Source organism: Empidonax traillii, unplaced genomic scaffold (genome assembly GCF_003031625.1).
Source record: "Empidonax traillii isolate 1590-97213 ecotype Southwest subspecies unplaced genomic scaffold, ASM303162v1 scaffold1132:size609636, whole genome shotgun sequence".
NCBI classification, from domain to species: Eukaryota; Metazoa; Chordata; class Aves; order Passeriformes; family Tyrannidae; genus Empidonax; species Empidonax traillii.
The window spans coordinates 529,421-555,776 of record NW_020956325.1 but is presented as its reverse complement, the minus strand read 5'-3'; the positions used below and the strand labels follow the sequence as shown (position 1 = coordinate 555,776).

General features: G+C 44.1%; 1 protein-coding gene across 8 annotated transcripts in view; it reads left to right on the top strand.

Annotated features, from left to right (window-relative positions):
* BCAS3 (BCAS3, microtubule associated cell migration factor) overlaps positions 1-26,356 on the top strand; it is a 315,701-nt gene that overhangs the window by 26,344 nt on the left and 263,001 nt on the right. For all 8 annotated transcript variants that reach the window (XM_027905220.1, XM_027905218.1, XM_027905219.1 and 5 more), the window contains exons 8-12: positions 6,296-6,403; positions 7,543-7,619; positions 16,058-16,134; positions 17,854-17,937; positions 23,344-23,514. In XM_027905220.1, coding sequence (XP_027761021.1) covers positions 6,296-6,403; positions 7,543-7,619; positions 16,058-16,134; positions 17,854-17,937; positions 23,344-23,514 — 517 coding nt within the window. The remainder of the gene's footprint in view (positions 1-6,295; positions 6,404-7,542; positions 7,620-16,057; positions 16,135-17,853; positions 17,938-23,343; positions 23,515-26,356) is intronic.

Genomic DNA, 26,356 nt, shown 5'->3' with positions numbered 1-26,356 from the left:
AAGAACTTTGCGAAGCGGCAGTTTCAGGATAATTTAAGTTTTGGGTTGTTTTTTGGGTTTTTTTTTCTTGCTGAGGACACCAACACCATCAGAGACCGATCGATCCATAGATGATGCTGCTTAATCTGTTTTTTTTTTTTTTTCCTGAATCAGGGCTGTCACTTCTTGCTGGTGGTTGGAGCAGCTGATTGCAAACTGCTTCATCTTCCACCCCTTGTATCTGAATGGTTCCACAACTGCCGCCACTTGAGTAACTCACTCCAACTTGACAGTATTTGAACTTTGCCCCTCTTACTAAATGCCCTTTTCTCTCTTACCTTGGGCTCTCTGAATCCTTTTTGTCCCTTCTTCTTTCCTTCAGAAATGTTTCATACACAGAGGAAACGTAGGGGGAGTTTGCTGAGCTCAACCATTCACACGTGGAGCAGGTCCTTTTAAACCTTAAAACAGGGAAAAAATCAGTTAAAACATAATAAATGGAATCCATTAAAATCTGATATCTTTATTATTTTTCTTTAGTTTTGTGGGTTTTTTTAGAATTCTAAATTTAAATGCAGAACTCTGCACATGTTTCTTCAGTAATTCAGAATAGAAATTTAGAAGGCTCCTACTTCATGAAAAAGCTGCAAGGCGTGTGCTTAAAAATTATCTTCCTTAATCCCTTCTTTCTTGAAATGCTGACCAGGTAATACATTCAGAATGTCACCTGAGGAGACCCCTTTACCATTTTTGGGTGGTTTCTCACAAACTTGATTTTAAAATGAATTGTGACTTAAATTATTAAAGGGATGTTTGTGCTGTGCAGTGATCCCATTTTACAGAGGAGGCATTAACACGGTAACACTGAGTGTTTTAATCAGTTTTACCTGCACAGTTTGAAGGGCTGTGTCTCACACTGCAGCATCACTCCGTTGGGTGACTGTGAATGTAGTATTTCTATGTGCCTTTCCTTGGCAATTGTAATTCCTCCTGGGAATATCAGCCACATTTAACTATTAAATTACTCCCGATTTAATGAAGAGTTCTCCAGCAGAGGATGTGGCTTCACTGAGAGAAAGGCTGCAGCATGAACTCATACTGTCTGTGGTGTTCAACCATTTGTGGGGGGGTTTCAGCTTCAAGGGCAGCTGAAGGAAAAGCAGGATATTCCTTTTGCTGCCCAGCGGGCTCCGTGTTCAGAGGAATTATATTCAGGTACCATTTCATAATTCCAGAGCTTTCAGTGAGGTCATTTACGGTTAGAACTCTGTTGCATGCTCTGTGTGGAGTCAGGAAGCAAAGCAAGGCAGAAGAACATGTAATTAATGGGCACTGGGGGAAAATGGGACCTTCCTGGTGCCACCAGAACCTCCAAGCTTTGTTGTTCACGGCGCTTTTGTGCTCTGCCCCATCAGCTCTGAGCTCATTTCTGCTCAGCTTCGGTTCGTACGCACCCTAAAACCCTCTAATTATTTCTTGGGAACGGGATTGGTTTCAGGCTCCCCCAGAAAGGTAATCTGAGCCATATTCTAGCATCGAAACAATGAGGGTTTAGCAGAGCCCTCAGCAGCTGACAGATGCCTTCTCATGATCCCTGCCATGCAACCCGAGGCAGAGCCCGCTTAATTCGGAGGTGATGAAGTGTTGCACAACCCCAGGAGTTCCCTGGGCCGTTAAGGACACCGAGGGCAAACATATTTTAGGTAGAACAGGTTGGGGCAAGGGTTGTGTGCTCAGTGCTGAGCCCCCGGGGCGGTTGATGCGGGGCTGGGGACGGCGCGGTGGAGCCGCCGGCTTAGCGTGGCCTTTGTTGGTGCTGATGGCAGGGCAGGGGAGGAGATGCCAGCAGGCCTGTCAGCCCCGTGAATCACAGGGGGAAAGCACTGGCAGGGAGAAGCGAAGCTGAAACCCAGAGAAATTTGTTACAAGAACCAACAGGATGGGATATTTGGTCCCTCGGAGTGGTTTTCCACGGTAACAGTGGCAGGTAAAGCCCTTTCAGTGCTGATTGTTGAGTGTTCACCCACAGACAGGTTGGGACCTTTTAGTGGGCATGGGGTGCAGGGGAACACACCTCAAATACATACAACTAATTGGCTATGTGCTGCATTAATCAGCTGCCATCCGTATTACCTGTCCTGTCTCCCAGTCAGAAAATGCTGCCCGTTGAAAAACCTCAAAATAAAGCAGAAAAGCTTTGGTGTTGATGTGCAGTGTTACAAGCACTGGCAGTTTATAAAATCAGGCTCTGGCTGTGGCTCCACAGGGTTCTCTGCTTGGGTTCTGCACGTGCTTGGTGGAGTTTGGCTGGAGCTGAGCTGTTTCACCATCAGTTTGCCCTCAGAGTTGTGCCCCCAGAATTCCAATCTTTTCTTATTAAGCTCTGACATCTGGCTGTTGAGATGCAGAGGTTGTCACGTTGTTGATTTGGGTCCATCTGGGATGGTCTTGGAGGTCTTTGTGGCTGTTACTGCAGTACAAATTACTTCATTCATTGCATTTATTCCAGTGGTGAATTCTGCTGCATTTGACACTAGAGAAGGGCAAGACAACTCTTTAAATTTACCTAATTTTGTGGTTTTGGGGGGAAACATCTGCCAGATTGTAGCTTAATCGTGGAAATCATGCAGCTGGTCATAGAAATATGACCTGGCCTTTGATAGAGGTATGATAAATGCAGGTGTCAATCTTTGTCCTTGAAGATTTACAGGCATTTCTCCAGCGTCGTGTACGTTCGTAGAACAATCAAGGGGCAGCCAGTGCAGGTTTGTAAGTTGGGTCTAAAAGCACTGTTTGGCTTCACACAAGCAAAATCCTCTCCAGAATATACCAGAAGAGATGACTGTGATCTGCAAGTGGAGCTCCAGCTGCACTTCCCCTCGCTGATGGCCACGGTCAAGCAAACCTTGGAGGGGAACAAATCTCCGGGGACGCCGCTAATCTGCCTGTATTAACTCACTGGAAATGTGATGGGACAGCTCTGCTTTGGAACATGTGCTGTGTCTCAGTGAAGTGGAAAGTGTGTCACACTCTGGTCTCCCTGCAAAGGCCACAGCTGAAAAGGCAGCTTGTGTTGCACTCCAGTGACGGGAACACCACAGGGACCCTCGGGATGCAGCGGGACCCTCGGGTGGGGAGGGGCTGCTGGGGGCTGTGAGCAGCTCCACGCAGCTGGGAATTCACTAACAACCCCCAAAAAACCCCCCAGAGAGTCTCTGATGATGAGGAGAGTGAGGAATGTTACGGACAGAGAACACGAGTGCTGGGAGTGCCGGAGTGGGAAGAGCTGCCAGAACGAGGGTGATGTGGAGCTTTCTGAGTGTTTTGATGTCTTCAAGGATTCCCCTTCTACTGTCTCTTTGAACTGCTGATACTGTCCTTGTGGTATCTGTTGCAGTAACACCAATATGTGCACCAATCTCTTGTTGTGTGCCCATGAGATGATGGAAATGGTGAAGTGAGGGATGAAGTGGAACTTTTTTTACTGGGCTGACAGAGTTGATCAGCACATTTGAGGGAGATGCAACGGTGAAGTTCGTGTCTCTCGGTATTTAGCACAAATATTTTAGTGCTGTATCAGATAATTCCCTGCCTTGTATTTAAAGGATTAGATTTTAGTAACATGTGTCCAAGGTTGGTGCAGGTTTTTCTGATTTAGGCATAAGTGTTTCCATGCTTCTTGCAGTTTGTGGTGCACTCAAAACGTCTCTGCTGCTCTGCGTTTCTCTGGTGCACACAGATTTTGGGGGAGGTGGCACTTTCTCAGAAGTCTCCTGGTTTGGAATGGATCAGTTAAGTACCATGAATTGGAAAATGACTTTCAGAGGAAGTCAGTCAAGCTTTTGTTGTGCAAGGGTGGGATGCAGAGAACCCACTGGATAATGAAAGTGCTAGTGAAAGCTTCTTCTGCAGTGGTGTTTAAGGAAGGAATAGTTGAGTTTATTGTCTCTTTTTAAGTTTTCATTCTGGTGGGCATCCCTCAGAAAGGAGTTGAGAGTTGCAGCACTGATGAGGGCTCAGAGGAGGACTTTTAATACTTGCTAGGGCTGGGGAACAAACCTTACAACTTCAGGCTGAAAAGTCCTTTTCACTTCATTAGTTATTGCCTGGATTGCTCTGGGTTGTTAGTGGCTTACACAAAAGATAATTGAATGATAAGCAATGAGCTTTTCTGTGTTGTCGAGAGAGACACGGAGGCCAAAAAAGCAGAATATGTACAAATATTGTCTCGCACCAAGAAGTGATTTCATAAAAATAAAATGATCTAAATGTTGGAACAACTCAGCGTAAAAATAGAGGGCCCATTGTTGGTCCAAGTCTTTTAAGACAAGATTGGGTTGCTTGGTAAAGAATCATTCCTTTGAGCTTCTGGGACGTTCTGTGCACGACCTGGAAAGAGAAGATGGTCCTTCTAGTCCTGAAATCTGTTAATCTGAGCAAACCTTCTTGGGGGCCCTTGAGGAGAACAGCATTGCCTTTGTGGTCTCAACATATTAATAATATTACTGCAAAGATCACAATCAAATCGTGCCTCAGCTTTCCAGTGGAAAGGTTCGGGCGGGATTTTTCCCATTATGCAGTTAAATAACTCTGCCCTCTGGATTTATTTTGCTTTTCTTCCCCTTTTAAAGTGCTGCCCTGTCCATGCCGCATGTCCAGGCCAGCCTGGAGGGGGTTTGGAGCTCCCTGGTCTGTGGGAGGCGTCCCTGGGGAGGAACTGGATGAGCTTTAAATCCCTTCCAATGCAAACCCTTCTGGAATTCTGTGATTCCATGATGCTGCTTGGTTATTGGCACTTGGACTCCATTGCTGGTTTTCACCCCGTGTGGTTGAAAAAAAGCTTTGCTAGGAGGGTCTTACCGTGATCAGCCGAAGGAAAGGTGTGATATCACAACAATTATTATTATCATTTGAGTGACAGGATCATCACCCATAACTTGGAAAGATGGAACTGTTCAGCACAGGCTGGTGTGGAAATAGTGATCTGATCAGTTCTGCTGATAGAATTTTATCTGTGTCAACTTTTGTGATTCCTGCTTTGAAATTGGGGTCTGTGTGCCCTTCCGTTTGCTGTAGGTAACAAATTACTTGATTAAAGGAGTTTGTACATAGACCTTGCCGTGTTTTTTTGTGTTTTGGAGCGGCAGTGAATTTAATGTAAAGGAATTGGACTGTTTCACTGTTTTAGAAGTGTTTTTGAAGAGCCTTTGAAGCACTGGAAGTAATAAATAGCACCCTCTAGTCCTTAGCCCGGGTATGTGCCTAGAAAAATGTGTATTTTGGGAAGAATTGAAGTAGGCAAAACGTCAGAACTCATTTTTTTTTCCCCTGTTATTTCTGTGACAGTTGTGTTCCTGTGCCATTTACTGGATGTTACCCACTGCTGTATGAACCAGTCCATTATCTGGAGGCACAGGCAGTCCTGGGGCAGCTCCCAGAGTGCCGTGGCAGGGATTGTGTCAGGCTGGGTGAAATAAAGCAGATATGGGCGAGGGGGAACACCCTCTTCTACCAATGCTCGGGAGATGTTTGCACAGCTGGCAGCTCGTGCTGCCTCCTGTTCCTTGACCCAGGAGTAGCCAACGTTTTAATGTGTTCCTGGAGGGGGAAGAAGGTGTCGTGGAGCGGAGCTGCCACATCAAAGCCTGTGCTGGGCCTGCAGAATGGTTTCCACCGCCGCCTTCCCCGGCCCTATCGCAGCACTCGGCGCTTTCTCCCCCTCAGCCTTTTTTATTAAGAAATGGAGGCCTTGGAGGGTTTTATTTATGTTGAAATGATAAAAGTGAGACAAAGTTTGAAAAGATCTGTGTGGCTCAGACACGAGGCCATGGGAGATGTGATGGGAGTTCTGGGTGATGTGTCGCTGTCAAACCAAGCCCTGGGGTGGGGAAGGAATTCCTCCCTGTAGGACAGTGGTACTCTCTGGAGGAGTTTTTAACTGGAATGTTGTCCAAAGCCCCCTGGCTTGTGTTTTGCTGCTGTTCCAAAGTCCTCCTCATGGCAAATGAAACCATGTGGTTGCCCAATAAAGGTTGGTGCCCATCGTGGAGATCATAATTCAGTTTTTCAGCAGACCTTCCCTTTGCAGAAGGCTCAGATTGACCCCTTTGTTCTCCAGCATTTCCCCTTGGAGTGCTGGAATTACGAGTCCAGCCTTGGGTCAGGGCTCGGACTTGATGGGCTTGGATTCTGTGATTTTTTTCCTTCAGCAATAAAAGAAGGCTGGAATAATTAAAACTCAATTTTTAAAATACGTCTGTTTCCATTCAAATCTCTCTCTTTTTTTTTTTTTTTTTTTATTTTACATTCCTTTCAGCACCAGCCCCCCCTACTGCTGTGTGGATCTGTATTCCCTGAGAACAGGAGAGATGGTCAAGTCCATCCAGTTCAAAACTCCCATTTATGACCTCCACTGCAACAAGAGGTAAGGAGGGTTACTCTGCATTGCTTCTGTGTTAGGGCCTGGAAAATTTCAGTAATAAATACAAGTATTTTGCCTTTCCTGTAAGCACACCTCTGGTTCTGCCTTTCTCAGGGAATATTTCAGCTGGGATCTCACAGTGCACTTCCCCAGTGGCTTTTGTTTAAGAAGCTCAGGCCATTTTGCATCTGAAATCATTTAAGCTCCTTTCAGGGTGAGCAGGAATCGTTGAAATCCTCGATCATCCACCTACAGCTGGAGAAATGGGATCATGGGGAGTTTAAACAGCACTAAGGAGTTTATGTCCCTCTCCTTTGTGCTCCGTTGTAGTTTTGAAGGCAGAGGAGGAGTCCCAGGATCCCTGGGTGAGGATCTGGCTGATGGTCCTTCACCAAGGCAGGTGGATAATACGAATAAGTAAGATGTGGTTTGTTCCAGCCTGTCGTACAAGGGTTTAAAAACTCGATTTTGGGAAGTTCTCAGTGTGGGAGAAGGTGAATCCTGGTTATAAAGCTTCCACATTTGCAGCTTTGGCCTCCATTTTTTTTAGGCAGCAAAGTGTTTCCTGCACGGTTTACATGTGGATTTTGCTCTTTACTTCAGGTGTTGAGCAGGTATTTTACAATAAAATGTGTCATGTACAAGCAGATATATAAACATGCACCTGCAGTTTTGCTTATTGACACAAATTCTGCCTCTCTCAACTGCACTTGTGTGCTGATGTTGTAGGTATTAAACCCTGCCCTGCTCTTAGTAAATGAAATGGTTTAATAAATTCGCAGTGAGATGGGCAATGGGATTATTTCAAATTTAGCTCCCGTTCCGCCCGCTGTTGATCTGATTGTTATTTGAGTCACTGAAAGTAATTCAGGGTTTTGTTTTGTTTTTTTTTTCAATCCCATTCTCTGTTTTTAATGGAGCTTTTAGTGCAGGAGGCAGATCATAAACGTGCTGTGTTGCTGTGCAGCAGATCTGTGGTGCTTCCTGAGGGGAAGGCTGTGTGGTCGGGAGGGCAGAGAACCCTCCACAACTGCCAGGGGTGGGTGATTGGCCCTTCATCACTGCAGCCTTTCGAAAGAATTACACTGAGATATCCAGCCTTCGGTGTGTCTGAGGCACGTGTTCCCCCTCTGTGTTTGCAGGATCCTGGTGGTGGTCCTGCAGGAGAAAATCGCTGCCTTCGACAGCTGCACCTTCACCAAAAAGTTCTTCGTCACCAGTACGTACCACGCTGGGGTCAGTGCCGCTCCTGCAGTGTGGAGTGGGGGAAAACTGCTTATTCTGGGCTTTGTTTTGTTGCTCAGTCCTCAAGGCAGGTCTCTGCATCTTCCTTGGGAAGTTTCAGGAAATCTGCTGCTTCAGAAACCCCCCAAAATGTTACTCACTGAGTCTTTGGCTCCTTTCTGTATTTATTATTGCCGTGACGAACTTCTCACCGTTGTAAATTATTAATTATCGATTTACCACGTTGGCATCCAGAAGGAGCTGAGAAATTCTTTTGCTCCTTTTGTGTAAAAGCCTCAGGACTGGGATTTCAGATTATCCACCTAAAAGCAGCAATTAAAACCACATCAACAGTGACCTGCCCGTGGGTCATTAGCCCCAGATACATTGTTTTATTTCATTTTTTTTTAATGTGTCCTTACTTTACCAGGCCCCAAAGCTCCAGCAGCTCATGGTTTATTTGGAAAGGTCTGAGTTTTATTATTCCAAAGGAGAGCCTGATTTTTGTTTTTTTCTGGATGTACTTTTCAGTCACAATTGGAGATGTTATAAATGATCTCTCTGTGTTATCTGTGTATCTATAGGAAAATCTCACTGGGAGAGGCTGTTTCTTGGGATGGTTTGAAGGCAAGCAGCTTTCTGCAGTAATATTAAAGTTGCCAATAGGTGTCAGGTTCTTCCTATCCATGGATGGAAGATCCTGGAAATCTGCTGGGGTTCAGTGACAGGAGCCAAGTGGGAAAAGACTTATTTGTGTCCATCTATTCCTTACTCCACTTGGAATGAGAATCAGGGTACCAGCCTTGCTTCATTTTGGATCAAAACTGAAAAAAAACACCCTCAGTTAAATGTGTATTTTGAGAATTTTGGTGCTTTTTTCATTCCAGTTACTTTGTTGTGTTGTTTGTTTGGTTGTTTTTAAACAACCAGTTCACTGACCTGTATTTTGAGGAACAGGGTAATCCTATTCCTTCCCCTGCCTTTGATTTGCAGTGCATTTTTATGGAACTTGAAGAGGGTGAAGTAAAACCTTGAAAATAACAAGCAAATGAGTTGAAAAATCCCCAGCTCCTGAGCTGCCACAAATCCCAGTGTGTTTCTCAAGCTGGGCTGCCTTTTCAGTGTGAGGAACTCAAGATTTTCCCCAACCCTGTTGCAGTTCTGGGGTCCCAAGTTGGATTGGCACCCTCATCTTTGGGGTGTTTTGGAGCCTCCCAGCTGGCCAGTGGCCTGTCCCCAGGGAGTGGGCAGAGCCAGGTGCTTTTTCCCTGGATAACTGGGTTTCTGGGAGCTGTGCTGAGGGTTGTGCAGCTCCCTGGGCTTCCCAGGGTGGGTGTTGTGCCCCGACACGCCGGGGCTGCAGCAGAGCTTTTGTCTGAGCTTTCACATCTCGGGTGCTGAAATCTCCTCCACCTGAGAGTGGATCTTTAAAGGCTTAAGTTACTGTGCTGGGCTTGGAGTTGGATGTAAATGAGCTGCAGGGATTTTTGGGAGGCGGCCAACTGGCCACAACTGGGCTCTCTCTTGCTGCCTTTTTTTTTTTTTTTTTTTTAAATTTATTACAAGACAGTGCCAGTTTAAATTGAAAAAGTAGGAATCCCTCAATAGGAAGCTCCGAAAAAGGCCTTTTAAACTCTTTTTTTCCTGTTCTTGGAGCATCCCTGTTCCTCAGGGCAGCCTGTGTCCCACCTGGACTCACCCTGGTCACCTCAGCTGGACTCTGGTTGTGGTGATGTCACCACCTGCCCAGGGAATCTCTCAGCGCCAAGAGGGTTCTCAGCTGTGATATCTGACTGCTTTTGGTCAGAAAAGGTCAAAAATGCTAAAAAAAAAATGTTATTTTTCGAGCCAGTTTCGTTGTGATGTGGAAATCACATCTTCCATCCGTATCAACCCCGTGGCGTGGGGGCCTTGGAGCCTCCCTGAGGCAGCTCAAAGGCAAACGCCCAGCAGCAGCTCTGGTCCGTTTTGTTGACTATCCACAGAAATCAGATGCAGAAGGTACAATTAAAAGCAGTGTCAGGAATCCTGAAGTCCCTCAGAAATGCTAATGCAGCTGCCTCGCACGTGAGGAGTGTTTGTCTCTCTGTTTTCGGTTGGTTTTGTTTTTTTTTTTTTGTGGTTGAATGTGTAGCTTAATATATTGTTACAATAAATACGCCATAAAATATTCAGGATGTAAGAACACGGGCAAGTCCGTGCTGCTGCTGGAATGTTCAGCTCCTGCATTTCCTGGTTTTTCTGGAGCAAATTTGACATAGTACTAACCTTTCTTTCCCCCTGCATGGGATTAGATGGCAGTGAGCTGATTTGACTGGGCTGGCAGGGAGCCAGCAGGTTTTATTTGTGCCTTTTGTAACAAAACCTCAGGGTACAGGTGCTCCAGCCTGGGCCAGGGGATTTGAGGCAGGTGCTTCGACGTGGAGGGAAAACATACTGGAGCCATTGTGGAAAAATTACCAGGATATCCCATAATCTACCCCGGGAGGTGGGGGGGGTTGTGATTTTTTAAATGCCTGCTCGGGGAAGGCAGAGCATCATCCCAGGAACTTCCATCCATCCCTGTGCTTGGAGCCAGCTCCTTTTCCCTAGGGAAGGCCTTGCTCCAAGGGGGAGATAAAGCCCAGCAGTACCTTCACATCCTGCCCTGTTTTAAGTGGCCAAACCAAAAAAAGAAACCAGTTTGATGCTTATGATAAGAAAGTGTTTCCTTTCCTAGTTGTGAGTGTCAAGGTGTGGATTTAAAATAGATTTTTTTTTTTTTTAGTATTGTGGTTCGTTTCAGAGCCTTTTCTGAGCTGTGCACATCATCAGAAACCAAAGTGATGTACAGGCTTTCCTCCCCCCCCCCACACACACTTTGCTCTAAACAATAGCTGCAGAAAAGCTGAATTTCATTGATTTCTATTACATCAGTGCTCCCTCAACCCATCTCCAAAACTGCTTACTGAGTGAGCACTGATGGTTATGAATATGGCCTGATGGACGCTTTCCTTCTCCGTGAAGAATAATCCTTCCCACCCCCTGGGCCCTGGGTAAAGATCATCCCAGATAACAATCATGAGTGTGGCATCATCTGTGGGGCTGATAACGAGAGCCTGCTCAGGTTCTCTGGCCCTTCCACTCCTCATATTGATATATTCTCCATCCATCATTCCCCAGGGATGGAGACAGTTATTGCAGCCATTAGCTGGCACCACGTTTCTATTGATGCTGCACAGCTTAGAGCCCTGAGAGGCAATTTTCCAGATTCTAGTCCGAGTGTTTGGCTGCACAGAAGGTCTCCAAAGGCTCACCCACCCACGGGCCAACAGTTATTCCGTGGGTTGGGGTGCACCCCCCTCCTGCACCTCTCAAAGTAAAGCCAAAACCTTTACTTTGGAGTGACTGGGGGGCTTCAGTTTGTCTGCAAATCGTCTTTTTGGGGGGCGTTTCTGTTGGAATTCCTTTCCCTGACGAGCTCCCGGGGAGCAGTTGGAGCTCTTTCCTTTTGAAGTGAAAAAACACCGGGTGTCCTGTGAGGAGGTTTAATGGCTGAGGAGTCACATTCTTGAAGGAGTTCTGAGTGTACATCTCCCTCCTCAGCTGTGCCGTTTCTCCTGGTTATCCCACACAGAATACTCGGGATAATCATTGCCAGGATTCCTGTGTCCAGGGGGGAGGAGATCGAAAGTCCTTGAGGCAGGTGGGGAACAGCTCCTGAGTCACAGCATTTTCTTGATCAGTGAAGAGGAGCCAAGTATGTCCCTGTGAATTTAAGCACTTTTTATCTTTATCCACTCTCAAATATATGAACACATCACCCTCCGTGTCGTTTTTATGTCCTTTCCCCTCAGAAATGTTGGTTTGATCTCGCTTTTTTGCTTTTTAACGGCGTTATTTACACGAGGGTTTCTTCCTGGCTGCGGGAATCGGTTCCAGGATGATGCTGGAATACTTTCTGAAGAGGATTTTTTAGGGCAGATTTAGGGAAACAAATGGCTTGGTTGCTCACAGGAGGTTTTGCTAGGTTGCAAGAAAATAGAAATACGACCCAAAAACTGCATCAAATCCCCAAGATGTGAATCTGTCACATCTCCTGCCTTTGACAGTTGTAAAAAATTACTCGTAGAACAGGAAGTGCTGTTTGTTTCTGTGCAAGTTATTTTTATCCAAAGCACCCAAATCCTTCATGTTAAAGGCCAAACAAAGCCACCTCACCCTCACTGTCCTGCCCAGAAACAGCAGCCTCGGTGCTAAGGTGGTTATTTATCACTGTCCAGGTCCCTGAACAAAAAAAAAAGGGAACCTGGGATTAAACATTGTCCTGAAATCAGACAGATTTGTGCTAAATTAAACAGCCTGGCCTAATGAACATTAAAGGACAGATGTGTTTTTGGTAGAAGCTCTGGGATTGGTCTTGGAGTAGTCAGAGGAGTAGTAAAAATATCTCTGTAGTGAAAATAATAATGGTAGTAATAATAATAATAATAGCAATAATAATGCTAATAATAATAATTTTTTAAAAAAATCTGTGGTACTTCACAATCTTGTGTGAAGAAATTCAGTTCTTCTGCTCCAGGATAGCACAAAATCATGGAATGGGGTTGGGTTGGAAGGGACCTCATCTCGTTCTCCCAACCCGTTTTTTGGGTGATGCTTGAACAGGAGGGAAGTACAAGAACAATGGAAGAGTTTTGGAAAGTGTGTGACATCGTGAGAGTAATAACATTTACACAGGGCCTTTCATCTAGGAGGGACCCGGAGGAATTTATAAACAGTATTACTTTATACAGTTTATAAACAAACAAAAAAAAAATCGGTTTGCTTAAAAAAAAAAAAAACAAACAACAAAAAAACCCCAACAAAAAACTATTAGATAAAACAACTTTTATGATTTGTTTTCCTTGGAATAAACAATGCTTTTGCTACAGCAGTATCAGCGTAGCAGCTATTTATTGTATATTCCCTTTCTGTGCTCTCTGCCTGATGGATCTGCTCTCTGGAGGGCAGGACTCGAGGATGTAGTTGTGTAATTCCATTCCTGTGGAGTGCTGTGTGTTTTGTAAGGCCCAGGCAAGAATTGCACGCTGATTATTAGAGAAGCAGCACAGCTTCAGTGGGTTCTTGGGAGCTGTTTATTTAAAAATACCCAATGTCACTGCTTCACTGATTTTTAGTGATATCCAGTAAGCCTCTTGGATGATGAAAGGCAAATAATTTCGGTTGAAATGAGTTCCTCCTTTTAGAGTCTGCCTTCCCCAGCATTCCTGGTGTTTGCTGACTGTGTCCCATCCCACTGTCATGGTCATCACACCTGAGAGATGCCATCTGGTTTATTGTTGGCTTATGGAGATGAATTCCCAAAGGGTGGCAGGGATTTTCATAATTAGCACGAGAGTAATAATAATGTAAAATAAATGTACCTTCTCTTTGCTTACTCACCAAGCAAACATTTCTGTAGCTCTTTGGAGAACTGTAAGTAACTTGTAACGTTCCTGCCTTCTCAGTAAAAAACAAATACACAAAATCAGGAGAGCGACAAAGGTGCTAAAAGCATCTTTGAATCCAGTTAATCATAACAATCCTATTTCAGGTTATCATTTTATAACTCTGCTACTAAAAAAAAAAAAAAAAAAAGGAAGGAACTAAGAAACTGTGCTTGCTTGGTTTGCTGCACTTTTGGAAGGACTTTCCCTCAGCGATCCCTTCTTGGATGACCCCTCCATGCTGTCATTAAAACTTGGAAACTTGGGTCTCCTTGACAGTTAGTTCTGCATTCTCATTATGCTCGTTCCTCTTGTAAACACGCTCAAGTTGCTGCTGTTGCTGCTCGGAATGGCCTTTTCCTCTGCTGTTTTGTAGGAATAGAAGTTAATCTTTAAGAGAGCGAGGCTGGTGAGGGTTGGATGGCCCAGCTCGGTGGGTCACGCCGTGTCTGTCTTTTTCCTCTGCCTTGGAGATGATGTTCTGCTGACTCCAGCTGTTTTTTTTGGAAAGCAGAAAAAAACAGTTTGCTTTTCCTTCCCATCAAGTATAACCCTTTGTTTATCCCTTGTGCTCGCTCTCTCCGAAATGCAGAGACTTGCAAAGAAAAGAAAGGGAGGAAATGGCTCTTTTTTTTTTTTTTTACGCTGTTTTTCGTGCTGGAGAGTAGAGTTTAGGACCGAGCCTGAATTGTTGACCTCTGTTTATTCTTAGAACTGGCTGATTTGTGTGTGGAGTCTGATTGACTGAGCCCGGTTCATGGGACAAACCACCCCCAGCGGGTTTGGGGAGGGCAGTCCCAGCTTTCCCAAGCAACTCTTCCATTGTGTGACCCATTTTTGATTTGAAGGGTGCTTTTTTTTGCAGTCCTTCATTTACTTCAGTTCACTGAGGTATTTGAGAACAGCTCCCTTTTCCAGGCAAGACTCCTTTTTTTGCTGTGAGTTGTTGAATTGCTGAGACTCCTTTAGTGGGGACATTGCGAGGCGCTTCCAGCGTTTGGGAAACGCAGGTCCCTGCTCCTAAAGTCACTGTAGAGATTTAACACGAGGAGGGTTATCACCTGGCAGCTCTTAATGCTGTATTTTATCCCTAAAAAGGCAGACAAAAAGGTGGGGGGGACCTGAATGCCTTTCCTGACCCAGACCGGAGCTGCCGAGGCAGAAGTCGGCGTTCAAACCTCCCCGATCCCGATCTATAAAGTCATCGGAAGAACCCGCTTGTGTTTACAACCCCAGGGTTGTATTTACAACCTTTTTTTTTTTTTTTTTGCTTGCTTTGTTCCTTAAGAGGCTCTGGCTGCCCACATTTTATGCGCTTCTGGAAGGCAGTAACAATTGTGGCATCGTTCTCCTCAGAGTGCCTTTTCCTTCCTGAGATGAGGGCGCTGATAAGGCCTCGCAAAATGCTCCGTTTTTCTTTCCCAGCCCGAGGTGGGTTGGACTGGATGAGTCGCTGCTTCTCTCCTTTGAAATCACTCGCTGGGATGTTGTGAATTTTGCGGTGCCCTCAGTTCTGTGCTCTGAGCAATGAACTCCGAGAGCGTTGGCAAACGTGGGTTTAAACTTGTTCTAAACACCCTCCCCTCAGCCTCTGCCAGCGCTTGGAAATAAAGCCATTCCACCCATCCAAGTGCTCTTCTCCTCAGCAAATGCTCTGGATTATTTTTTTTGGGGGGGGACCTGTTCAAAGTGAATATTTGTGAAGGTCAATCTGCCTTTTCTCCCTGTGGTTAGCAGAGCGGGGGCAGAGCCCGATACGGGAGATTTGGGGGCAATAAAAGCTCAGCTGGCTGCGTCTGGTTTATTTTTAATTTTATTTTTTTTTAGGGTTTTGTGGAATAAACTGCAGTTGTGCGTTATGTGTGTTCTCCTAAAATGCTGGGTTTTTTCCCTGATCCCAGCGCTCCTTCAAATGTGACACAGGCCCAGCTGCCCACGGCTCCTTGGAATCACCCACACGTGTCTCTAAGATTTTAAATATGGTGATTCTTGGGCAATCTGTGAGAAAATTCAGATTACTAAGTTGACCGGTTGAAAACTGAGATTAACCATTTGCTCGATAGTCTCGTTTCCCTCATTTTCTCTCCCCTTTATTTTTAATGTAAAAACGTGGGGTTTATAATGTAAATCAGATTTAAATTTTTTATTTATAAAAATATTCATTTACAAAATTTCACTAAAAACGTATTTTTTAAACTTTATTTATTAAATGCCGTTTAACATGGGCCTGATTTATTTTAAGCCTTGCCATAATTTCTTTCACAGCTATTTTCACATATAGGTGGTTTTCACCTTTTAATCCTCAGGAATAATTCTCTCTTTCATGCTGATCTTTATCTGTGTATGTATCTCTTTTTAATGACAATGTACAGGTAATGGAAAGCAGCTGAAAAATGGAAAGGTGGCCGCTGATTTTTAAATGAATTACGAATTCCCTCACCGTGTAAAGTCAAGTGTGTGCAAAAGTATAGTGAGAGGCTGAAGTCTTGTGTATAGAATTGTTAAAATCAAAACCAAAAGCGTTTTGAAAGGCTCAGGGCTTCTGTGTAGAATTATTAAAACCAAAACCAAAAGCCCAGTTCACCCTTTCATACAATAAAAATCCAGAAGAGCTTGAAGTGAGCAAACTTCTCACCCACAGAATAAAGTGCCAGTGGATTAAAATGTGAAGGTACAGAACCAGTTGGGTCAAACATCAATAACCCCCTCACCCCGCTGTATCAAAATGGCATTAAAAAATGCAAGCGTAGGGAGAAATAATTATTTACACATAATTAAATGCTCAGAATAGCTCATCTAACCACAGCCTTATCTCCAGGAACAAAAATGCAAGCATCCACTGAGTGATATTAGCAACCAGAAGAGGTTTGTTTAGACTTTTTTTTTTGTTTTCTTGGCAATAAATAAAATTCTTTGAGAGGAGCCATTAAGATATTTCTTCATGTTCCCTTTTCCAACTTTGCAGGCTGCTACCCTTGTCCAGGGCCAAACATGAACCCTATTGCCCTTGGAAGCCGTTGGCTTGCTTATGCAGAAAATAAGGTAAGGAAAGGTTTAATTGCAAAAGATACTTCTGGATTTCATTCTAGATTTTTTTGTTGTTGTTGTTTTATATATAGGGGGGAAATGGAAGGAAAAAATTTCAGGAAAAAGGTGTGTGAAAAAGAATATCTTTAAGAGGAGTTGCATTAAAATGACAGACCTAATAGGTATTTTTATATGTTTATATAAATATACATATTTACTGTGCATGTTTGTGTTTTCAGTGAGGTAACTCAATAATCAACCCCTCTTGTGCTTTAACATTTTAAAACAGTTATAGGCACTTCTGAAGGCAGGCAAAACAGTTCCTAAATTCTGTTTTGGGGGGGGCTGAGTCTGGAAAGAGGCGCTGAGTTTGTGGGAAACAACAACAGCAATGGCATCATCAAAACGCCCACTTTGGGACACCTCTGCTGAAAATGTTAAAGCCTCAGGGGAAAAAAAAACAAAAAAAAAAGGAAAGAAAATGTTGAAATAATTTTGTTCTTGTTTCTAGAGACAAAGAAATGATCACTCCTTTTACCCAGCCCCGGGCCAGAGGCGCGAGCGTCCATTTAAAGCTCCAAGTGTTTGAAAAGTCTAAATTGGGCTTCTAAAACCTTATTTTTTTTTTTTTTTATTTCAAAGCAGATGTTTTTTCTCCCTTCCACCTGTGAGTGGAGTAGCTGTTTCCAGAGCTGAGGCAGGAATTATCAGAGGCAGACTCGAGAAATGCATTTGCTGTTACACCTCTCCCAGCACAACTGATTTCCTTCCCAAATCCAGGCCTGCCTTTCCTTTAATTCCACGCCTGCCTGGTGCTGTAAAACTTAACCAGTCAGCCTGGGATTTAAAAAAGTCGCATTTTGCTGACAAAATATTTAAGTCACTGATCAGCAAAAGAGTTGCACCACAAAGGGAATTTAAATGGTTTGTGTTGTTCCCAGGTAAATTCCCTGTGGGCTTCCCCTTTCTCCCTAGTTTAACTGTTTTTATTTAGATACTTAAAGGCAGAAAAGCCTGTAGAAACAGATCCATCTTGCAGCGATTTTTAATTTTCTTTAGCTCAAACAGTCAGACAGGCAACATGTTCTGTGTGCAAGCAGCAAATACCTCTAGTTTTTTATCATTTTATTGAGTCAGAAGCACAGATTCTCCCGGGAGTCAGGGTTCAAAGGCGAAACCTTGTGTAGGCTGATGGCAGGTACAAGAGCCTTGTTTTGATTTATTAATTTTGCAGCAGGGCAATATAAAGCCAACCCCGTGTACATTTCCTTTTAATCTATTAAATGTAAAGTTTAAAAGCAGCTCTTTCCCTTTGTCATCTCTTTGCTCACAGAGAGGGGGGAGAAAAGCCGCGCTCGGATTCTTAGAACGTCTGATACTTAATGTTACGTATACAGGGCTAAAGCTTTTGATTATATTTATTTAAATTTATTTGTGGTATCGCTGCCAGACCAAAAATCCCACCATTTCAAAGTTTATGGATTCTTAGTGACTGCTCATCTGGTAATTGAAAACTGGAGCGGGGGGACGCGACAGTCTGGGTGGCACCCAGAAGATTATAAAAAGGGGTTAAGTGTCTCAGCAGGGCTTTCTGCTATTTGTAGGGAAGGGAAAAAAAAAAAAAAACAACCAAAAACACACCACTGTACATGATAAATAAGAGCTCTGGTAATGGCTTATGGGTTTGTGTAGTTTAATAGTAGTTACTTGGTTGCTGTCTTTTTCTTCTCGTAGCTGATCCGATGCCATCAATCCCGTGGTGGAGCCTGTGGAGACAACATCCAGTCTTACACTGCCACAGTCATTAGTGCTGCCAAAGTGAGTCCATCATCTGCTCTGGGAGAGGTTATCGTGGAACATAATTATTAGGTTTCCCTGCTGAATTGGGCTGTGTGTCATCACCCCCCTCCCTTCCCCGAGGGGAGAGCCCTGCAAGCATCAGCGCCGTGCCCCTGCTCCCGACCCTGCCAGTCTCAGAGTATCCCACAGGGTGTTCCCGGTCCTGAGTTGCATTTCTTGCAAAGAGCTTCTGGTATTAGGGGGAAGTTGTAGTGAAATGGGGTTTTATAACGGCTGCTCAAAATGGTGCAAGTTTATCGATGTTTGGAGTTATTGGTCTTTTAGCATGGTGAAAAGTGACTTTACGAGTGCTGGGTGCTTCTTGGACTCCATCACACTCACACTGCGCTTTTTAATCTCTCTGAAGGATGACAGTGCAGTCCTGGAGCTAATTAATTGCCTTCTTTGAAGGTTAGCGCTTATTAATGACTGGTTACATCTCGGTCCCGTTGCCTCGTTCTCTTGGTTCGAATGTTACAATATCCTCCTTTTTCAGAGAAATATCTGGGTTTTCACGGCACCAAAAGAACCATGGCTTGGAAAACTCTTAAACAGGACAGAGTTTGCACAACTTTTGTTTTACTGTTCCCCCCCCAGCCCCACCACTTTGCCAAGTGCTTTCTTTTTCTCACACACAGGGTGAGTTTTGGCACTGCCTGGTGAACTGGGCGCTGATTACAAGCTTTCCTTGCAACCACCAGCCTTTTCATTTCTGATATGCACAACAAAACAAACCTAATAATAGGACTGAAATGACAGCACAGGACAGAAGGCTCGGTGTCGCTGGAGAAAACAACACTTAGGAGAAGCCGCAAAGAGAGACACAGGGCAGGCCAGCTCATGTAAAAACAAAACACAAAAACAAACATATTCCCTCACGATCCCGGTGTGGCTGGAGGAGGAGAAAAATCACAGTTTTTTACATAGTTGAGGAGAACTGGAATTGCTCCTCTCCTGCTGTGATTTGCTGGATCTCTGTCTGCAGAGTTAAAAAAAAAAAATTAAAAAAAAAAAAGGTTTGTGGGGAAACCTCCCCAAACTCCTTCGATCTCAGTATCGTGAACATCTTTTTCGTGGCAGAGATAAGTCTGAAGAACTGACTGGCTTAGTGAGATCAGCCACAGTTTGGATCAGATGTGGTAAAATCCTCCAAACAGATCCCCGCAGCTGATGACCCTCAGCACTCGCTGAGGAGCATAATCCAGAAATTCCGATGTTAAGCTGAATTTATCACACTGAAGTAGTGCTATTGCATCATGTGAGTAGATACTGAAGATAAAATGTGTTTATGATCATAGGAAAGAAAAGATTGTTCGCCTCTGTCCAGAGATAAACTCGCAGTGAGAGTCAGGAAAAGGGATAATCCCCAGGGCAGTGTTTGCTCAGCACACGGCTTGTGCTCCTCACTGGTGCTGGGAGAGACAAGATTAATACTGATACCATTTTAAATATTTGCACCATTTGGCTCTTGAGTCTGTCTCAGCCTCAGCGTATTCATTTGTTACCCACAAATAACGCAGCCGTGAATCCGAAATGTTTAATTTATCAGCGAGTTCACTGAGCCTTGGCTTGTTATCCAGCAAAGTTTTCATCTCTGATAACTGCAGTGCTGACCTGCTGGCAAATACCTGCTGCTCTTTGTCCACCTCATGCCTCACCATCGAGGAGGGGTTTCAGCAGAGCCACCTGGGGGAATTGCCTTTGAGATGCTCTCGAGAAGGGCTCGGTGGCAGCACAGAATATTGACTTGATTGGTTTTTCCCTGGTGGTGACAGCGGGTTTGTCCTCACTGGAAGGTCCTGCCGAGTCCCTGCACTTGATGCAGCAAAGGAATTTCCTCCCTGATCAAGTCAGAAGGTCCCTCTTAGCTGGGAGTGCCAAGGTGAAAACTGTGGTCCCGTTGGGGTGGGTTGTTACTGGTGCCAGAGCTCTTGTTTTTCAGGTGACACCATGAAGAATTCCTTTGTGTCATCCTCCCTTGTGATTTCTGGAAGGATTTTATTTTTAAAATTGAGCTTTTTGCTGTTTCTCCTTTAATGCATCCTGCAGGAGCACAGCTTGCTGCTGCTGCAGGAAAACTCACACATCTTTCCCAGCTCTATCTCTGATGGTCCACACTTTGGTGGTTTTCTGGCTGTTCACCTTCTAAAAGCTCTGATAACTTCTGTCATTTGACCAAGCAGAAAAATTCTGGAAACAGAAAATGTCCTGAGGTTCCCATTTAGGTCAATTATTATCGAGGATAGAAACCGATACGTTTGGAAAAATGAAAATACTGTTTCTTATGGGATAAAGTCTCTTTTCACCCCTGCTGGATGGAAGCAGATTAATTTTCAGAACAAACTCTGTTCTTTCTTAAAACGTCTTGCCGATGGGAGAATGCTCAGGGATTTGGTTTGAGAGAGCCATCTGAACGTGGAGTTTTTCTGCTCATAATTATCCATGTTCATCCATTTTGGGTGCAGCGAGGAAGGGGAATTGGGAAAAGGCATTCTTGTTTCTCTTTCCCTGTGTCTTGTTGAGGAGAATTTCGGTCCCACCGTGTCCCAGCTCACTCTGTGGGGCTCACACAGCCCTTCCTCGGGTACCCCCAGCAGTTACACCTTCTGTTTAAAAGGAATTCCTTAACAGTTCTATTCCCCATTTTTACTTCTTTTCAGAACGTGGGGCAAGAGCAGGAAAAGGAAACTTCTTTCCAAAGCCCAAATATTTCCACAAACACTTAGTTTGAACTTGAATCTGTAGCTGATTGAATGTTGATTTGTTTGGACTGACTGTGAGGCTCAGCCCTGCTGACACCAAGGCAGATCTCTTTGATATCTTCCTGCTTTCTATAGGTTTTTCATTTGACAACAAATAAATCATATAAAGTGCGTTTATTATGAGAAACAGGAACAGTAGATTGTGCTGTCACTAAAAGGATGCAAGGCCTCTGTTGGAACAAAAGAGCCTCAAAAGCACTGAATGATGCGTTTTAATTCTTTTCATCTAATTGAAGTTGTAGTTATTCTTCAATTAAATAGAATATGAGTGCATACATTTATTTTAATTAAGTATATGTATTTCTTTAGATTTAAATGAACGTGAACAGTCTTATTTTTGAGTAGATAAGGGTACATGTGAGCTTGCAAATAATGTGTGTGCATCACTGCTTACAAAAGGAGCTGGATCGAGGATTTTAATTTTATTTATAAGCAAACTTCCCTGGCAGGTTCCCACCAGTGACAAGAGGAGCTGGGACAGTGCAAACTTTAACCTATTCCATTGAAAATGTATTTGGTCTGTCACACGTCTCGCAGCAAATTATAAACCAAGTCCCTCTCACCTCATAACTCCTCCTTTGGCTGATTCTTTCTCCCTGTCTTTTAATCCTGGAGTGGTAAAGTGATTTAGCAAGGGCTGCATCTGCTTTCTCTCGTTACCTGATAACTCCTTAATGAGGACTCACAGCTTATGTGAGAGCAGGGTCATTAGTCCTAATGGATGGGGGGACAGCTGATATGGCATGGGAAAGGTTAAAGATTAGCCGGGAAGTTTGGCAAATCTGCGGGACAGCACGGGGCAGTAAGTGCTGGGATGGCTTCCCACTGATATTCCTGGGCTAATGGGCTCATCCCTGCACACCCACCGCTCCTCAGGATTCCTGTTCCTCGGAGCAGGAATTCGTTTGGCTCCATAAGCACATTAGTGTTTATTTTATTTTATTTTATTTTTTTTACCTAGAGAGCTATAAATTTACACTTGGCACCCTGTCACCCCAGTGCTGCTCGAGGTAGAAATATTAAAGATATTTTCTAAAATAGGTCAATTAGAGTTTTTTTTTGGCCTTTCCGCTTCGCCGTGTAGCACTTCCCGATTTCTCCTTCCCGCTGGACAAACTGTAAACTGATCACGTTGCAGCATTTGAACTATTAGCCCAAAACCTGCCTGCTCAGTTTTTGGGAGGGCAGTTGGACCCCATCCCTGTGTCTGTCCCCCACCCCTCAGGCCCTGCTTTCTGTCACAGTTCTCATCCCTCTGCCCTCGCCACCGCTCCGGCTCCTTCCATTCCCCTCCGCCGTCGCTGGGCATAAAAAAAGAAAATAATCAGAAACAAATGGCAGGATATTACTAAAGACTTTAAACCCCAAAGCCATCGCCGCGCTCAAGGCCTGGCTCGATTTTTAAGTGGAAGTATCTCCATTAGCAGTAATGGGGTGAGTCCATCAGTGGAGGCATCTCAGAGGTTAATCAGCCTTCCTGGCCATCGATAGCGGGTGGCGCCTGCTGCTGCTGGCCCTGCACAGGCTTTCCTGACAGCCCCCCAACAGCCCCTGTGTAAGTCATTTCCTATGAATTATTAAAACAAAACGTTTGGCTGCTAATTGATGAACGCTAATGTGTTTTCTAATCACTGCAGTTTGAGATTTTAGCACTAAACAAAGCAGTTGCAATTGATTTGTGGCTGCTCCTTGGTTTTCAGCCTGGCATCTGGGTGCCTTTTTTTTTTCCTCTTTTTTTTTTTCTCCCCCTTTTCAATTTAGCAGGCAGCTTAGCTTGTCCTTTTAGTTAAGAATTGGCTTGTTACAGTGTCATTCCGTTCCGATCTCTTTCGCTATTTCTTATTTATATTGCATAATAAATCTGCTCCGTTCTTTTACAGGCAAACCGGGCACAGTCCTTGATTCAAGGAGAAAAATATTTGAAGTTGTAGTTGGGGTTGTTTTTCTTTAAACCCTCATCTCTCCTACTGTGTCCACTCTCCCCCCATTTCTCCAAACAAAATAAAGCAACATAAAAACAATCTCCAGCATCTTTAACTGATAAAAAGCTGGTGCAGTGAAAACGTTTTCAAAGCCACGTCTGGAAAACGTGCCGAGCCTGGAAAGCCCCATGGTTTGTGCTGGGATGTGCAGTGTGGGGACAGGGCTCTGCTCTCCAGGACCATTTCTGATTTTCCTGCATTTGATCCTGTATTCGGTTTTCAGGCTGCAAAAAAGTTTAATTGCTGAGTGGGTTGGATGCAGGGAAGGCCAAATCCCATCTCTTGCTCTGTGCAGGAGACAGAACTCTGTCAGGACCAGCATTAAAGGGTATTTCTGCCCTCCTACACACCCAGCTCGGCCTTGCCATTTAATCCTTCCAGAAATAAAACAAAATTAAAGAAACTGAAACGCAAAATACTTAAAATATTAAAACATTAAATCATTTAAACGTTAATATATTTATTTTTTTTTTAAAGAATGCTTTGGAATAATTGATTTCCAAAACAGAGGTGAATTTTTTTCAAGCTGCCGTTTATTTCCTGTGTGCACGATCTGCCTTGAGAAAACGCTGCAGATAAATCCACTCAGCAACCCTGAACGTCACTTATTGGGGTGTTTTTTTTTTCCCCCCTCTTCCCAGACGATAAAGACGGGGCTGACCATGGTTGGGAAGGTGGTCACTCAGCTGACGGGGACGCTGCCGTCGGGAGCCACCGAGGAGGAGATTTTGGCTCACAGCAACCTCCGCCGGAGCCCTCTGGTGCCTGGGATCGTCACCATCATCGACACCGAGACGGTGGCAGAGGGACAGGTAATGTCTGCACACGGGCAGCACCTGCATTTTCATTAAAACCTCCCCAAAACGGCTTTTTACGCCGTCGAAAGTGAAAAATAAATGAGATTTTTTTTTTTTTTTGGTTGCTCGTTGCGGTCCCTCAGCGCTGGGATAAAATCCTGCTTGGGGACTGAAATGAGGCCAAAAAAAAAAACCCAAAACTATATATCTATATATATATCTATCTCATCCTTCCAGAGTATTTATGTGGCACTTTGACAGCGTGGGGCGCGAAGTGTCACATTTTGTCTCTCAGACACTCGTTCCTAATTGACGCTGATCGATGCTGATCAGCTGAGGTGGAGATGGGGTCTGATCATGACTGTTGATGCCCCACGTGGCTGGGAAACGTGGGGGTCCAGAAATACGGGGAACTGTTGAATTCCAGGTTGAAAAAAAAAAAGACGTCGAGTGAAGTTTATTATAAAAACTCTTAATTTTATATAAATCTCCAGACTAAAATGCAGCCAGGCAGGGTTCTATTTTGTGAGGCATTTGCACTATTTCGCCAATAATATATTAATTTACTGTATATAATATTGCACACACAGTGCATCAGGCAAAACCATTTGTTACAAAATCCATACCATTATCACAACCACTATAAATGGGTGGGGTTTATTCTCTCTTTAGGGCAGAGTAGATTTCCATGCCCTTCTTTATTTGTTTCTCTCACTCCTTGAATTTCTGAGTGTCTGTTCCTGGATCCAGTGGTAATGCACAACTCCCACGCACTCCCAACTAATCTGTAAAGTCTTTCTCCTCGTGGTCACATTTATGGAATTTAAAAAGAAAAAACCTTTATTTTTTTTCTTGTTTCTCCCCCCTGTGCTCATGGTGCTCATGGCAGGTGGGTTAGGGAGTTATTAAAGATTCAGCATAAAACATTATGGGCCTCTTCTTCCAAATTTAAAATAAAAGAAGGAGAATGGAAAGAGAATTTATTTACTTAAGATCTTAAGAGTCAGGTCTTAAAATAATTCTATTTTGGGGTTTGTTTTTGTTTCTAGGGAAAAAAAAACCGAAGGTCTTTTGGCTGTTCATGTAAAACCAGGGGGAAAAAAAAAAAAAGGAAAAAAAAAAAAAAAGAACAATTTTCCTTCATAAATTTCTGATGAAGCCTTTTTAACGTGGTCATTATTTCTGCAGGTCGTTGTCTGTGCTTTGATTCTTCTGCACAGGCCTAGGGGGAAAGAAAAAAAACCCAACATGATAGATCTTAGGTTTTTAAGTCTTGTTCTGTATGATTTAGAGGTTTTATGAACTTGTCCTCTGACCTCAACAATAGTAGGGAGCTCTCAAGCCTAAAGGGCACTACAGGAGAGTAGTTGTAAAAATGATAACGTTTGCCTTGTCCAAATAGTGCTGCTCTAACATAAATAAGCCATCAGTTGTAGGAAGATCATTTTCTGCCTTGGATCTCTAGGGAGGGAGGCTCTGAGTTGGATGTGTTGTTGTGTGTAGGTGCTGCGTTCAGATTTTTGTGAATCTGAAGCAAAATCTGTAAATCTGAAGTTTTAAAATGCTGTGGGATCATTGTTTTCATTTGCTTTCAGAGTCAGTGTTGTGTTTCTTTCCAGGGAATGAAAAATAACCTTTCTTTTGCATTGTTAGGTTCTTCACGGTGCAGGAGACTTTATTTTTAAACAGTCTTTTCTTGCTGCAGTGTGCTTCTAGCAAAAGGAAAGTTGATTAAAAATAAATAAATACACTTTGTCCTTGGTCGTTCCCCACGGCCCCAGCACAGAAGCTGCTCATGTGAGGAGTGTCCTGCCTGCTCCCAGTCCCCACTGAGCTCTTCCCTGTCCCTCCAGCTCTATTTCCAGTGGAAATGGAAGGTTTTGTGCACTTGTGGATGTGGTGGAGCCTGATTTTGGGTGATTCCCCAGGAGCCTGGCAGGGATCTGGTGGGCAAGGAATGCCCGCCCAGGGCAGGTGGCACATGCTTGGACTGGCTGGGTAGTCCTGGGTGGTTCTTAGGGCAGAATTGAGTGAAGCTTCAGTTCAGGGAAGTGTTTCAGCACATCTGACCTTTAGACACGGCGAGGATCTCCCTGAGCTGCCGGGGGTTGCTCCTGTGCTGGAGCCTCCAGCTGATTCTGGGCACACAGGGCTGGAGCTCCACGGGCTGCTCCCCGCTCTGCCAACTTCTGACCTTGTTCTGCTCTTCTGGGGCAAAGCTGCTCGCTGGTGCTGGTCACCCAAAGTTCCTGTGCCAAGCCTGTGGCTGTGGCATGGCAGGGAGGGAGCAGGGTGGTGCCAGTCCCCACCGGGGTTTTGGCGACAGCTCGCTCTCTCTTTTCCTGATCCAGTGTTTTTCCTGAAGTCGCTGTTTGATGGAATCATGGAATCACAGAATCACTGAGGTTGGAAAAGACCTGCGAGACCATCAGGTCCAGCCTTTGACCGAATCCCCCCAGTTAAAGAGCAAAGAATTCTCCTCGTGGAATCTTCCAGGATTAAATTAATATTCTTAATAAACCTGATGAATGGAGATACTGTAGTAAACTCCCATCCTCAGCAGTTGTTTATGTGATAGCTCCTACTTTCATAATTGGCGATACTTGAAGAAAATTTGAATTATGAGGTAATTAAATAAATGCAGAGGAATGCAGAATTATTGACGTTGGCTGTCATGAGATATTTGTAAAAGGAATAAAAATAATTATCGAGATGCCCAAGTAACTTTGTGGTAAACCAAAGTATGTTAACAAGGTTGTGTGCTTGTTTAAACTTCCTTCTAATGAAGTGTTAGCAAACTTTTCAGTTGGATGGAACCACTATTTATTTGAATCTGTTAATTAGTTGAAATGGATAA